Genomic DNA, 14442 nt, shown 5'->3' with positions numbered 1-14442 from the left:
CGGAGAAAAGAGATGGTAAATGGCTAGAATTGGCTTTTAGCCTTTTGCTTCCCTCAAAGTTCGCTTGTTTGCTGAGTTTGAGCTCCCCGGTCACTGGCAACCTGTATTCCTATAACTTAGTCAGGAGGTGATGAGCTGCTCTCCAGTATCAACACCACCACATTCTCAACATCACATTTTTATCATTTCAAAAGCTAGAGCTGCATGTAGGTACATTTTGGGGGCGTGAATATAATTCAAAACGGCTACATAACAGTTTTGGGGTTTTGGAATTGGCCTGTTTCACAGATCTATTTGGTTATGCTGGACAACAGTATTTGAGGTTCTTGCTATGTTAGTTCCATATACTGATCTCTCATTATTTTATATGAGGTTCAGAGTTGTTTTGCCAGCACAAGGTTGACCTACACAATATTAGTCAGGTGGTTTTGGTGTTATGGCTGACTGGTGTGTTCACCTGTTTTCTCAAAGATAAAAATTAATTTGAGCAGGAGTGACCAAGCCTTTTCACACAACTGTATGTAGAAATCATCTTATTTGCATATTGCCATTTTATCTTGGAAAACATACACTCACACATAAAAGCATGCCCACACACACAGACCCTTTCTCTCAGTCCCTGCTGTGATGTTGAGCCTCCACAGCACTGCAGTGATCGGAAAGCACAGAGAGATCAGAGAGAGAGACACTGCCGGAGGGAGGGAGAGAGAGGGAGAGGGAGAGGGAGAGAGAGAGAGAGAGAGAGAGAGAGAGAGAGAGAGAGAAAGAGAGAGAGAGAGAGAGACAGGAAGAGAATAGTATAGAGAATAGTAGTAAACAGGAAAGAAACAAAGAGCAGCATAGGGGCAGTGTGAGACAGACCCAGAGAGAATGTAATAGATGGTGAATTCCAGGCCAGTGCTGAGCTAGACCTGACACTCCGATAGCAGGAGATCAACCAGGTTAAAACAATGACCTTCACTGTGGGGAAAGCTTGCACTGATTGAGAATGGACAGGCTAGTATATATAAGCAACATAAAGGTAACCAGATAGAGGTGCCCATCCTTATTTGTCCCCTCTTAGAACAATCATCAGATCACAGCCTGAAGAAACCAAAAACACTGTATAGTATGGAGGCCTTTAGAACCTTTCTGGACCAATGATTGCAAATAAAGCAAATATCAGATACAGCCTGAAGAACCAAAAAAACTACAGTATGTAAGCCTTTAGAACCTCTCAGGATGAACGATTGAGTAGTAAACATCAGATACAGCCTGAAGAACCAAAAAACACTGTTTAGTATGTAGGCCTTTAGAACCTTTCTGGATAAATGATTGTAAAGCAAACAAATACAGTCTGAAGAACCAAAAAAACTACAGCATGTACGCCTTTAGCAAGTGTCAGGACACATGCTTCCGTCGTAAACATCAGATACAGTCTGAAGAACCCAAACACTACAGTATGTAGGCCTTAAGAACCTCTCAGGATAAACCATTGTGTAGCAAACATCAGATACAGTCTGAAAAAACAAAAAAACACTGTAAAGTACATAGGCTGTTCTATAATCTCCATCTAGCTCTCTCTCTCCCGCTCTTCTCCTTCCCCCATCCAGCTCTGTTCTTCACGTCTGGAGGCACACATTCCTCCTCCACCCAGACTCAAGGGTGCATGAAGGACGACCCATGGTTTCATCTCCCTGTCTTTCTCTCCCCCTGTGCACTTCACATCTCTCCATCCACCCACCAACCCACCCTTTCTCCCTCTCATCGTTCTCCCTTTTTCATTACATCCACTGTAAATTGTCTCTCTCCTTCACAGTGACCCAGACCGATGACGAGCTTAAGATGTTAAGGGCAAGCAGACGATTCCACTCAGTTCCAGCAGTGGGTATGCATTACTGCTGTATGTGCTGGATATATCTAATTTGTGAATGATCACGATATGTTATATACGCAATGGGTAAATGAGCCTCCAAACACAAATTGGACAGCGTGTGAGTGTCTCCACCAACACAGCTCCAGGTCTTCTGATGAATTCCATTATGTCTGTGAAAATAATGCAGGACAATCTTCAACCTTGTCACATTATTGATTCTCAGGTGCATTTAAAGAGGGAACTTCATTCTTTAAAGAATCCTGCACTATTAAAGGAACATTACATGATTCTGTCTGCCAGTAAATGTCGCACTAGAGAACCAGCATCTCAGAACCAAAACAAATGCTTAGTATTCAGCCACACCTCCCTCCTTCTGTTCATGTTCTCAGCACACTGAGATAGCCCAGAGTTAGTGACTGCTAAACACGACTAGCACAACGAAGCGGTTATATAAGGAGGCGCTGATTTCGCTATGATCTTCAGCCCATATTCACATGTTCTGAGCTGTCATCTCTGGGTGAGACGACGCTGGCATCTGTGTATGACTGAAGCTTCCTGTCTGTTTCCCGTCTATACCTGACTGCTGTGCTGCTCCTACCCTACCCTACCCTACCGTTGCTGTCAGCATTGCAGCCCCAACCCTGCTGAGCATGTACAGCTGAAACCAGAAGTTTACATACACTATATAAAAAAAACTGTCTGACCTAAAACTGGAACATTTTATTCTAAATTCATGTCAGTTAGGATTCCCAAAATTATTTCTATTGGCTAAATGCCAGAATAATGAGAAAGGGAATGTTTTTAAATACTTTCTTCAAAGTCAAAAGTTTAAATACATTTCATTAGTATTTGGTACCATTGCCCTTAAACTGTACAACTTGGGTCAAACAGATATCCTTCCACAAGCTGCTCACAATAGCTGGCAGGAATTTTGGCCTATTCCACCTGACAGAACTGGTGTAACTGAGCCATGTTTGTAGGCCGCCTTGCTCGCACATGCCTTTTCAGCTTTGTCCATACGTTTTCAATAGGATTGAGATCAGGGCTTTGTGATGGCCTCTCCAAAACATCAACTGTTATTCTTAAGCCACTGTGTAACCAGTTGTAACCAACTATTTGAAGAAAGTAATAGAAATTGCCTTTAAAAACCGCTCTTTCATTATTCTGGCATTTAACAAATAGAAATAATTTTGGTAATCCTAACTGACCTAAAACGGGAAAGGTTTAGTCTTAATTCATGTCAGTGAGAAAATGTTTTGGAGATGTTCTGACTCAATCGTCTACCCATCACAATTTGGTTCTTGTCAAAGTGGCTTACATGCTTGGCCATTTATCCTGCTTCCAACACATCACCTTCAAGAACTGGCTGATTACTGGCTGCCTAGTAGGTATATCCCACGTCTTGACTGGTGCCTTATGCTCTCTTGGACTCCTGGCCACAGATGACTGTGGCATCACATGGAATTGAAGTCACAATCTCCTAATAAGAGGGCCAACACTTAGAGAGCATCACTCAGGAGCTTCTACAGTTAAAGTTTATATAGTAAGTAAGTAATTCTGGTGCAAATCTATTGTTCAAGCCACTATGAAAGGTAAATATAAAGGGCAGATCTTTTAAAATGTGCGTTATATGGTTTTGATTTGATGGTGAGGGTATATTAATCTGAGGTGGACAAATCTGCCTTAGCATTTAATGGCTGTAAAACAGTCATTAGATGGATAATTATCCAGGCCAGACTGGAGAATTTCACTGGTGAATTTCACAGTGTTATGAAGGTCAGTGTACAAGCCGATCATACAATGCCCTGCTCTAATGCTGCACTTTCTTTATCTTGTGACCTTGGCCAGTCACGAGTTCAGTTAAGGGTTACTGGTTGCTGAAACACAGTGTTGTAACTCTGTTTTATTGTGAATCGCTCATGTAAGATTAAGTGTGTGAGTGTGACTGAATTTCGGGGCTGACTTGGGTAGTCTTCGCTGCAGGGTTAATTAGCTTTCAGTCGTATTGCAGCTGAGAGCCCTGGGGGGACAGGGAAGGCCTTAACCTTTCCTTAGCGTTCACATATCCTACTCACACCTGAGCCCTAGTCAAGCCAAATGCTGAAATCAGCAGCACTGAATAAACTCATACATTTGAGGCCTAAGCAATGTTTGTTCACCATGGATTTTGTGACTTTTGCACTTTGAAATGTCTTTGTTTACAATTTGATTCACTATTTCTGATTCATCAGTTTCTGACACAATGCAGGTGGTTCCAGAAGTATTTGGACAGTGGCACATGTTTTTGTAATTTTGTCTTCGTACACCAGCTCACTGGATTTCTAACGAAGCCCTTGAGATGTGTTTTGGCTTTTTAAGGGCATGAACCATTTAAAAATTACAGCCATTTTTTAGTCTCACGCTCAAATTAAATAATAATAATAATAAAATAATAAATAATAATAATAAAAATAAAATAATTAACAGGATTTTTTTATACTTATGTATTAAAAATTCAAGCTAGATGTACTTAATTTCAAAACCACCAAGGTGGAGTTAAACCATATTATTATTATTATTATTATTATTATTATTATTAGCTAATCAAGAAACCTGCTATAACAAAGGGATTTGAGTTCCAACATATTCTCAAAATGACATTTTAGGCCTATAGGAAACCCTAAAAGTGCTGACTGACTCATTAAAAAGGGATCCTCCAGGATCCTAAAGCTAGAACCTGAAGCCCCAGGATGGATATTTTTGGGTAGTGATCCCTTCTCAACTTCGGAGTGACACTGGTATGGGGAAAAAAATAATTGGCCAGTGAGTAAAAGTACAGGATCTGTGTTTCTAATAAAGATGCCAGTGTATGGGAGCACAAGGTACAGGCTTCTACTAAAATGGGTGGTAAGTGTATATTAAGATGTACAAAGCACTTGCCCAAACAGAGTAAAACGATCACAGCTGGAGACGACTAGGATGGCAACAAAAGCTAGTGCTGCACAATGCCTCCATTCTGCGCAGTTCCTTGAAAATTCATTGTGTGGGTGTTTATTGGTGAAGGGTGCCAAGTGTGCCATTCTCAAAATGTAAAAAACAGCACCGGATTACTCTCAACACTGAACAGTCTTACTGTCAATGCCTCTTCTGTAACAGTCCCAGCTGAATATAGCCTACATGCTAACATCTGGTGCTCACATAAATGTCCTCATTAGGCCTCACGCACATGTGGGTGCTTTATTGATCCTCAGACAAGGGACACTGGTCTCTGCTGCCTATAGCTAGCAGAGAAGCACCACCTGGGACAGTGAGGGGGGGGTCAAATGTTTCACCCAAAGGCACAATCCAGGAGTAGCAGGTCAGCCACGAGATTTGAATGTGTGACCTTTGAGTTCATGCTGACTTCTCTTCTTGTTAGGGTAACATATAATAAGGTTGGTGTAGCACAGTGAGAAGCAAGACTCCTCCCTCCATGGCACAGACTAGGGTTCAATGCCCTGACCTCATTATGATCATCGTCGCTTAACGCAATGAGGTCTTTACAGCAATGCTCCAAAACCTAGTAGAAAGCAGGTAAAAGCATTTCAGAAGAAACGAATGAGCAGGTGTCCAAATACATTGGTCCATATAGTGTTGGTAGATCATTTTAATATGGTTTGGCCTTATGCAGATACAATCCTGATGCTCCAGACGCATGAAGTGACCAGGTGTGAACAGGGTCTCTCAGATAAAAAAAAAAAAGCTTCAATTGTCTGGGTTGAATCCAGAACAGCCACAAACATGTGCTCGGCTTTTAGCCTTAATGCTATTAGGGTCCCATAGGTATGCTAGCAGACGTTAGATTTATTACGGACATGTTTTTATACCTTTTTTAATACGTTTTAAGATTTATAACTCAGCCTGAAGGCCTAGCTCTAGTAATCACAGTTTGCCACTGACTATCAGCAATGAGTTCCTGGGTGATCCAGCCAAGCCCTACTGAAGAATGGGCAAAAACATTATGAGGTTTCGTCTCCTGTCTATACTCCACTGAGTTGTTCTGAAGACCTTAAATTTATATCAAGACAGGAGGGGATGCTGCAAACACTGCCGCTAAGCTTTATGCAGAGCTAAGTACAATTTTTCACAGACGTCATCCATATTCAAAAGAGCTTAAGAAAACAAAACAATACAAAAAATCCCCAAGTGAATAAAAAACTCATCAGTCCAAAGCTACCTCCACCAACACACACACACGCGCCGCCCTTCTGTGACCCTTCTGACTGCAGTCTAATCAATTCAAAGCTGCAAATGCAACTTTCCTGAGCGCTTACATATCGAGTGAGAGAATGAACAGTTTGCGGCTATCCGTGTGTCATGTATGCGTGACAAGCAGAGAGAGGAATAAGAGAAATTCTGTCAGGAATAGAATAATTTTTTCTACCAGCCTACGCAAAATGAGATGTAAAAAACACTGCGTATCAATATTCAATACCACTGTGTCTGAAAGCACAACTTCACACAGTACCACCCACAGCCCGATGTCTCCCGATGGCTGTTTCTCACTCAGGAAAACAACACAGAAAGGCATGAGTCAAAAAGAAATACGACACTGAAAACTCAAAGAGAAACCCATGTGAAGGCCACGGTCACTTGATACTCTCCTAAGCAGGAAAGTCTGCAGCTGCACAAATATTTTAAAAGATACAGCACAGGACTGACATCCTGCATAAACGTAAATCATAATTGCAATCAGTATTTCACTGAATGTTAAACATGTCTGCATAATTCTAGACATCCAAATATGTAATGTGTCTAAAAGCTAGCTCTCAGAAATCCATTCCTTTATTGGTTAAACCCATTCATGGAGAGATACATGCAAGTTACTCCCAAAATCAGGGGTATTCAATCCTGCTTTTGTTGGAGTAACTGTCTCTACTGTCTAAGGAAAGGCTTTCTATTAGATTTTGGAACATTGTTGTGAGGACTTGAGGACTGCATTCAGTGACAAGAGCGATCGTAAGGTCAGGATGTTGGAAAATAACCATCCCACCCCATCCCCAACTCATCCCAGAAGTACTGGATGGAGCACAATCATTTAAAAAAAAAAAAAAAAAAAAAAAAAACTGCTCATTGCTGGGGCACTTTATACCCCTCTATCTAGCCCATGTCTGGCCATAGCCTGTTTAAGGTGTTAAAGTAGCAGAATGCATTAAAAGGTGTGTCCACAAACATTTGGACAGATGTATAAGGGATGCATCAATATGGAAATTGTGGTCCAATGCGGATTCTTTTTTAAAAGCAATTACCTGCCAATATTAATACCAAAATAAAATATCTGTCATGCCCCCAGTTCCTACGACCACCGGCGCTGTAGTACAGTGATGACTGAATTATGCAGAAATGTTGAACTTGGTGGAATCCCTTATAGAATCAGATTTATTTGATTATATATTTATTACAAATTTATTTGTTTAGTGCATTTTACAACTGTTGTGGTCACAAGCAAAGCTTTACACAATCAGTAATTAGTTAAAAAGACAAGAAATCAACAACATAAGAAGACATGAAAACCTAAGACTGTTAGACTGTAAACACATGTTAAAATCCTGGGGTGCACTCACAGGCTCTTGGTCTACAGGTAAAGCCTCATTGTCTATAATGTATTCAAAACTCCAGCTGCCTACAACCCCCCACATGGCCAATATTGCCCCAATCACGCTTCCTCTTGGCCGTGCACTCTGTCGCCACGGTGACGCAAGATGATTGAAAAGGAGAAAACCCCATTTGCGCCGACCCCCTTTAATCTAACGACCCCGTCCATTATTCACCATCCACATAGGGGCGGGGGGCGGAAGGACAGAGAAAGGCATATGTGTGTATGCCTGTATGCGCATGTGTGTAGGACAGGGTGAGAGGGCATTGGATCTCTGCGATAAACAGATGAGACCAGTCACATCCAAAACAGACCCGGACAGATACTCTTTCTTTTCATCCTTGAAGTAAAATATAGTGAGAAGCTGAGGCTGATGAACTGGTTAAGTGCATCCACATCAGACTAAACAGCTACAGCTGATATCAAAAAGGACAAATGTTTAATGTTTTTCGCCAGGTCACTCACCTGATGTATCTGAACCATAAAGTCAGTTAACAAAGACAAAAAAAACATGTTTGCCAGTACAGAGCAAAAAAAGGAAAGCCAGTTGATTTTTAAACACACTTATAAATGAAGTCAATGGGAAGATGCTGATTTATGTTAATAAATGTTTGAAATATGGGCCTACAGAACGCAAACTTAAAACCTATCTCTGTGGAAACTGGAAGTACAACGCAGTCGTGACCGATAGATGCTAAGTAACATTTTTTTGGAGTATTCCTTTAAAATATGCTTTCCCCATAAGCCATAGTGCAGAATGGGAAAACAGCACTGGTGAAGGCCATTGATCATTCAAGGCAAACTAGGCCTCTCTGCAGGGGGTGAAGACAAAGCCAAGTCACTCAAATCACTCAGCACTGCACACTCGCTCACACATACACACACCGCCAACAAGGAGAGAGAGCATGCTTGAGAAAGAAAACAACCCACAGAGAAAGAGAGACGTGAACCAGAGAAGTGAGAGAGAGAAGCAAAAAGAGGAGCCTCGCCCAGAATGATCAATTAGCAACGTCAGTAGATCAGCCAAGGCCATCCAGTTCCAAGCCACAAACTAAAATCACACACACACACACACACACACACACACACACACACACATATATGCTCAAAGCCAGATAGCAGCATGTGAAAAGAGCAAAGACAGAGTTTGAACTTGTTCAAACACAAGCAGTAAACATCAAGAGCATGTGCTCTGTCATAATACTGGGAAATCTGTTCCCCAGGCTAAGTTCACATGACTCACCAAACATGTCTCCAGTGACTAAGTGAGGGAGATAAACTGTTTCACACAAACCGTGGAGTGGAATCTGAGCCACAACACGTTCAAGAAGCAAAAGCAGAGCATGCTAATGGCTAGAAGAGAATACTAAAGGCAGGCCTCGTCAGCCACCTATCCATTAGGATCTGTGAGGAGATGAATCAGGACTTAGAGCCTGAAGCCAATACTGAGTCTGGCACCTAACACAGGACATCATTAGGTCTGGCCCGAGCAGCGTTTCACAGGCTCTGAATACTCAGATACCTTAAAACTAATCCTCAAAGCTTATTTCATAATTCACCATGATTTTCAGTACACCATATTGACAAAAGTATTGGGACACCTGCTCAATCAATCATTGCTGTGACGATTTGATCGCATTCAGCAACAACAGTGTAAGTGGGGTCAGGATGTTGGATGATCACCATCCCACCTCTTCAACAACTCCCCAACTCATCCAAAAAGTACAGAATGGAGCATCACCATCATTCCAGAGAACACAATGCCACTGCTCCACAGCTAAATGCTGCAGGGGGGCTTTATGCTCCTCTAGCCCACACCTGACATTCGGCATGGTGCCAATGGGTTCAGGTTTGTCTGCTCCAGAGTCCTATTCTATTGCTACTACAGGGACTAGACAAGTGTGTGTGTGTGTGTGTGCAGCAATGAGTGCACAGTAAACTTAGTAAATGTAAAAGTACCCAGTCATGCTAATAGAAAAAACAATAGATAAAGATTCATGTATTGAAAAAGAGTGAAACCCCAACCTATCCTAGACAACCCTGATTCAGTTTCCGTTCAGGAACACGAATATGAAAGACGTCCTCACAAAGAAACCAAAGAATATAATAAAAATAGCAAATATAATAAAAAAAGTCTACATTTTCAGGTCAGTGGTTAGGTCAGTGCATCCTGCAGAGCAACCTGTTTGCCGTTAGCCCTGGTCCGGTGTATTTCAGACATAATGCTTCACCATTAGCAGTAAATTAGTCTGCAAATGGTAGGCCAATTACAGAGCCAGCTACGACACACAACGCTCACAAAGAGCCTTTACAAGGCTTACAAAGGCATAAAGAGGGGCATATACTAAAGCCAAATGCGCTCTTCTCCATGGTCGTTATGATAGCTCCTATATGGAGGCAGAAAGAGCCTCCTCAAATATTCACGACGGTGCATTACTACAATTAGCCTACATTTGCAGAGCGTTCCATTGTCTCCAGCAGCAGACATGCTGTGAAACTATTAATGACAGTATTATAGCTGCAAGTTAGAGGAGCACACTGAAAACAGATGCCCCGATAATGACTAGCGCTGCTAGCGGTTGGAAATGTTCTTGCTGTTCCCTCTAGTTCCACTAATAGCACTTAGATCTCAGAGTGTGATGGAAATATGCTAAAGCCAATATGTTTATGTAACATAGCAGATAGAGAGAGAGGCTATTATTTTATTACCGCAGTGCAAGCTTAAAAAACATAAAAACTACACAGGTTGTATACAAGCTCTATATTCTAAAACAAAAAAGTTCAGTAAAAACCTCAACCCTTAACATTGTATAGAACAACGTATATACATCAGGTTCCTTGACAAGACCAAGACCAACTGCTTAAGCAACTTGACCAGCATGACCAAGTCAACTAGCAAGACTAGCTTGAAGAGCATGACCATGCTGATTGACCAGCGAGATCAGCATGACCAAGGTGGTCCACCAGCATTACCAGGCTTGTCAACCAGAAGGACTAATATGACCAACTTACCCAGCACAAACAAGCCAGTGGACTAGAATGTCCAACTGGACCAGCATGACCAAGCCTGTCGACCAGCAAGACCAGCTTAAAGAGCATGACCAAGGTGGTTAACCAGCTAGACTTAATCATGACCAACTTGACCAGCATGACCAAGCTGGCCAACCAATAGGGCCAGCTTCACCATCATGACCAGAACTAGCAGGTAGGCAGCTAAACCAAACAAACATGTTAAAGACAAACGGCAAAACAGTCTGCATCCACAACACAGCAAATTGTTTTGGGCACCCGGGTGTTTCCTGTGTTCATTCCCATTCATTCAGTCATTGAGTCTGGTCTCTGGTCTGTGTTACATGTTTAAGGCCAATTACTGTCACTTCATGTGATGTTATGCATGCAAAATTCTCTCTAGAAGTCTGCAAAGTCAGATATTCCGTAGGAATTATTGTAGTTTCCCCTCACATTTCTTTGCTGACAAAAAGCTAATGTGGGTCCTTGTAGGTAGGCTTCTTAGAAATCAATGTAATCACTAAATAAGATATTATAGGAGTAAGCCAGTGACTACCAGCACAAGCAGTGACTACCAGCATGAGCATAACAGTAGTACTAGAGTAGAGTGCTAGTGCTAATAAAAAGGTTGCTAATGGTAACAGCTGAGTAATAGATGGAGTCCTGGTACTTGTCATCACTCCCATGTGTTCATCCCTTCATAAATATGCAGATGCTGAGTCTTACAGTCTGTATACTCACTGTCAGCAGAGTGCAGAGGAAGAGAGGATGAGGGAGGGAGAGGGAGAGGGAGAGAGAGAGAGAGAGAGAGAGAGAGAGAGAGAGAGAGAGAGATGATTTCCCATCAGCCGGATACAGTGATCGATAGAGCGGTCTGACAGTCCTATAGGTAGGGATCCTCTCACCAACCTTCAGCATAAATCTCCAGCCATTATGATCCAGCAGTCCATCAGCAGCTATAAAACCCTGGCCTCAAAAAAAAAAAAAAATCTCTACCCACATTACTCATACCTTCCACTCTCATTGCACTTAACCTGGCCTCTGAATCATTTTAACAACGGCTTATAACAATGTAATAACAGAACTTATAAACTTGTCCTAGCCTGCAGCAAGCAATTGCGGGACCAGCAGAGAAGAGGTGAACAGGGTGATATATACTCACTGGTTCAGCTCCACGTCCAGGATGAAGGTCTGGCCGAATGCTTTCACCTGGAAGCTGGTCTGGGCCAAATGGTTCTTCTGTGAAAGACACATTACACAAAGCAGAAGGCAAGTCAGTAATTTTCCACTACTTATTTTGAAGAAGACAGGGAAAAAATGTTGCCCTTAGTAGGGATGCACCAGTATGAAACGTCCGGGCAGATTCCAATATCCATTACATGAACAAAGGTATTAGGACACCTGTTTGTTCATTGATTCTACTGAAATCAGGGGTATTAAAAAATATTAAGCCTGCATTTGTTGGAGTATCTGCCCAGGGAGGGGATTTCTACCAAATTTTGAAGCATTGCTGAAAGGATTTGACTATCCAAAAAAATTAAATGGAGCACTCTCACTCCACTGCTCCACAGCTCAATGCTGGGGGGCTTTACACCCCTCTAGACCGCATTAGGCTCATGTTCATCTGCTCTAGAGAGCCCATTCTATAGGCAATAGAATGTGCATTTGCACATCTGTGTCAGCAATAGGTGCAACGTAATGTAGCCGAATGCTGCATTCATTAGAAGGGGGTCCACAAACATTTGTGTACATGCAGTGTACCTAAACATTTATAAAATGAGATGATGGGAATAGCGCCCCAACAAACACAACAACACTGCAGCTCTTCATGCATATGCAAAGGTTTTGGCACCCCTGACAAAATGATGTTCAGCTGATCATCTGTACACTTCAATGTACATAAAACACAGCATATAGAGATAGGCTTTTACGACATATAAAAATTCATCAATATCATTAATATAATAAAAATAATAAATGTACACTGTGCAATGAAAAATTACTGTGAGAATTTACACAATTGAACTGGATTCATTCAACTTAAATAAACCTTACTTGCATGTCTGAATCCATGTTTTTAGGTAGAGGAAAAGGTGTGTTTTTACCCAATAGGCTACACTAGCTGTTCCTAACAGCTTTAAACCACATGAGTGTGCAGTGCTGTAACTGTGAGAAGAACTTTTCTATAAAGGCTCTGCTCAGCCCTCTTGTTTACAGAGGTTTACAGATTTAATCTAAGCTACTTTACTGATTTAATGCTATGCTATGCTTCGTTAGCTAGCAAACCAAAGAACCCTTGAAGAACGTGAAGAATCTCAGTAATTCAACCTTCATGGGAGTTTTCTATCATAGTCTATTTTATCTGAAATGGCATGTCTACATTAGCTGATGGAGGGCAAGAAAGAACTGACATTGTCCACAGACACGTATTGGAAATGAATCAATCAAATATGCAGGCTGTGTCCCGTTCACGTACAATGTCACTGCAAGTTCTCCTACCTCCATCCCTGCCGCACTTGCTTTGATACATTAACAATGTCTTTACCAAATAGTCCCGGCTAAAAATGTCTCAACTATCCATGAGCCCATGCTTAGCTCTCCAGGAAGGGGTCAGGTGACCTAATTGCTTTGAATTCATTGCGAGCACGCTCTGATGCGCAGGGCTGGTGGCAGCGCGACTGCACTGCCGGTTAATTCAGCACGCGCCCTGGGCCCATATGGCAGGGGCATTATAACAGTCCCCTTAGGGAAGAAAGGGATGCGTTCAGCTCACATCACATTGTTCTCATTCTGCTGTGCGAGTCTGTGTGTGTGCGCATGCACATGGGGGGGAAGGGGGGGGGCAGTCGAAGTGTATGGGGCAGAGAGGAGTCCCAACCCTAATCTAACATTTCCCAAAGGAGCCACCACGGCTACCCCGTCCAAACCCAGCTCAGTGGCCTTCAGTAAAAATGAGGACGGCGGGTTAAAAAAAGAAACGCCGGAAGGAGGGGCAGGCAAGCAACGGAGCGAGAGGAGGAGGAGGGAGTTGGGGGGTGGGGGGGGATCCACCACACTTCACCCATGAATGACCCAAGAATGAAGAGAACACCCTGCCCCCTCCCAGCTTATTTCTGCCCACGTGCCCAGAAGGCACACCCCAAAATCCAGTCTATTGTCTCGGGGACGAGTGTGTATGTGTGTGGGTGTGCGTGTGTGGTAAGTACTACCGCTACAATAGCGGCCTGCAAGCACAAGCACACACACAATTTGGTGTCCACAACATATGATTGGTTTGGTCTGGGATTAATTATTATTTGTTTATTGTTAATAAATATAATTTTAATAAAAAACAACACCTAGAAATAACACATACCTCTACATATATTTATATTTATATATATTTATTATATCTAATACGATTCCAGTAAAAATAAAAAAAAACAGCTAACCAATTAACTGTGTTTAATTTTACATTTTAACAATAGCTTTAAATAAGCAGTGCTGACTAATATGATTGACAGTTCCCCATTGTCACATTAACTTAACGTAAATAAACCTCTGTCAAAAGATGAGATCTACATATAAGGCAGCAACTGAACAGTCCGTTCTTAAAGGTGATGTGTTCAAAGCTGGGAAAATGGACACGCATGAAAATCGGAGGCATTTTGACAATGGTCAAATTCTGATGGCTAGAGGACTAGGTCAGAACATCTCCAAAGTGCTCATAGGAAGGACGACTGATGAACTGGCGTCAGGGTCATGGGTGCCCAAGACTCACTGATGTGATCTATGTAATGCTGTGGCCGAAAATGTGACTAATTGTGAAGCCATTCTAGTGTATTTAGCTGATGCCAATAAACCCACAGGTCATTAACGTCCAGCTGATATTATTAACCAACTGAGGCATCGGTTGGGCCAAAATTGGAAAAATAGTTGTATTAACCTTAACTGAAATGAACTGTTAATTGGTGAAGCATAGTGG

At 42.0% G+C, this 14442-nt stretch overlaps 1 protein-coding gene across 3 annotated transcripts in view; it reads right to left on the bottom strand.

Moving 5' to 3' along the window:
• adam22 (ADAM metallopeptidase domain 22) overlaps positions 1 to 14442 on the bottom strand; it is a 133146-nt gene that overhangs the window by 102494 nt on the left and 16210 nt on the right. For all 3 annotated transcript variants that reach the window (XM_072692275.1, XM_072692277.1, XM_072692276.1), the window contains exon 3: positions 11641 to 11717. In XM_072692275.1, coding sequence (XP_072548376.1) covers positions 11641 to 11717 — 77 coding nt within the window. The remainder of the gene's footprint in view (positions 1 to 11640; positions 11718 to 14442) is intronic.

This window comes from Salminus brasiliensis, chromosome 1 (genome assembly GCF_030463535.1).
Source record: "Salminus brasiliensis chromosome 1, fSalBra1.hap2, whole genome shotgun sequence".
Classification (NCBI taxonomy): Eukaryota; Metazoa; Chordata; class Actinopteri; order Characiformes; family Bryconidae; genus Salminus; species Salminus brasiliensis.
The sequence above is the reverse complement of the archived record's forward strand: the minus strand, read 5'-3'. Positions and strand labels throughout refer to the sequence as shown.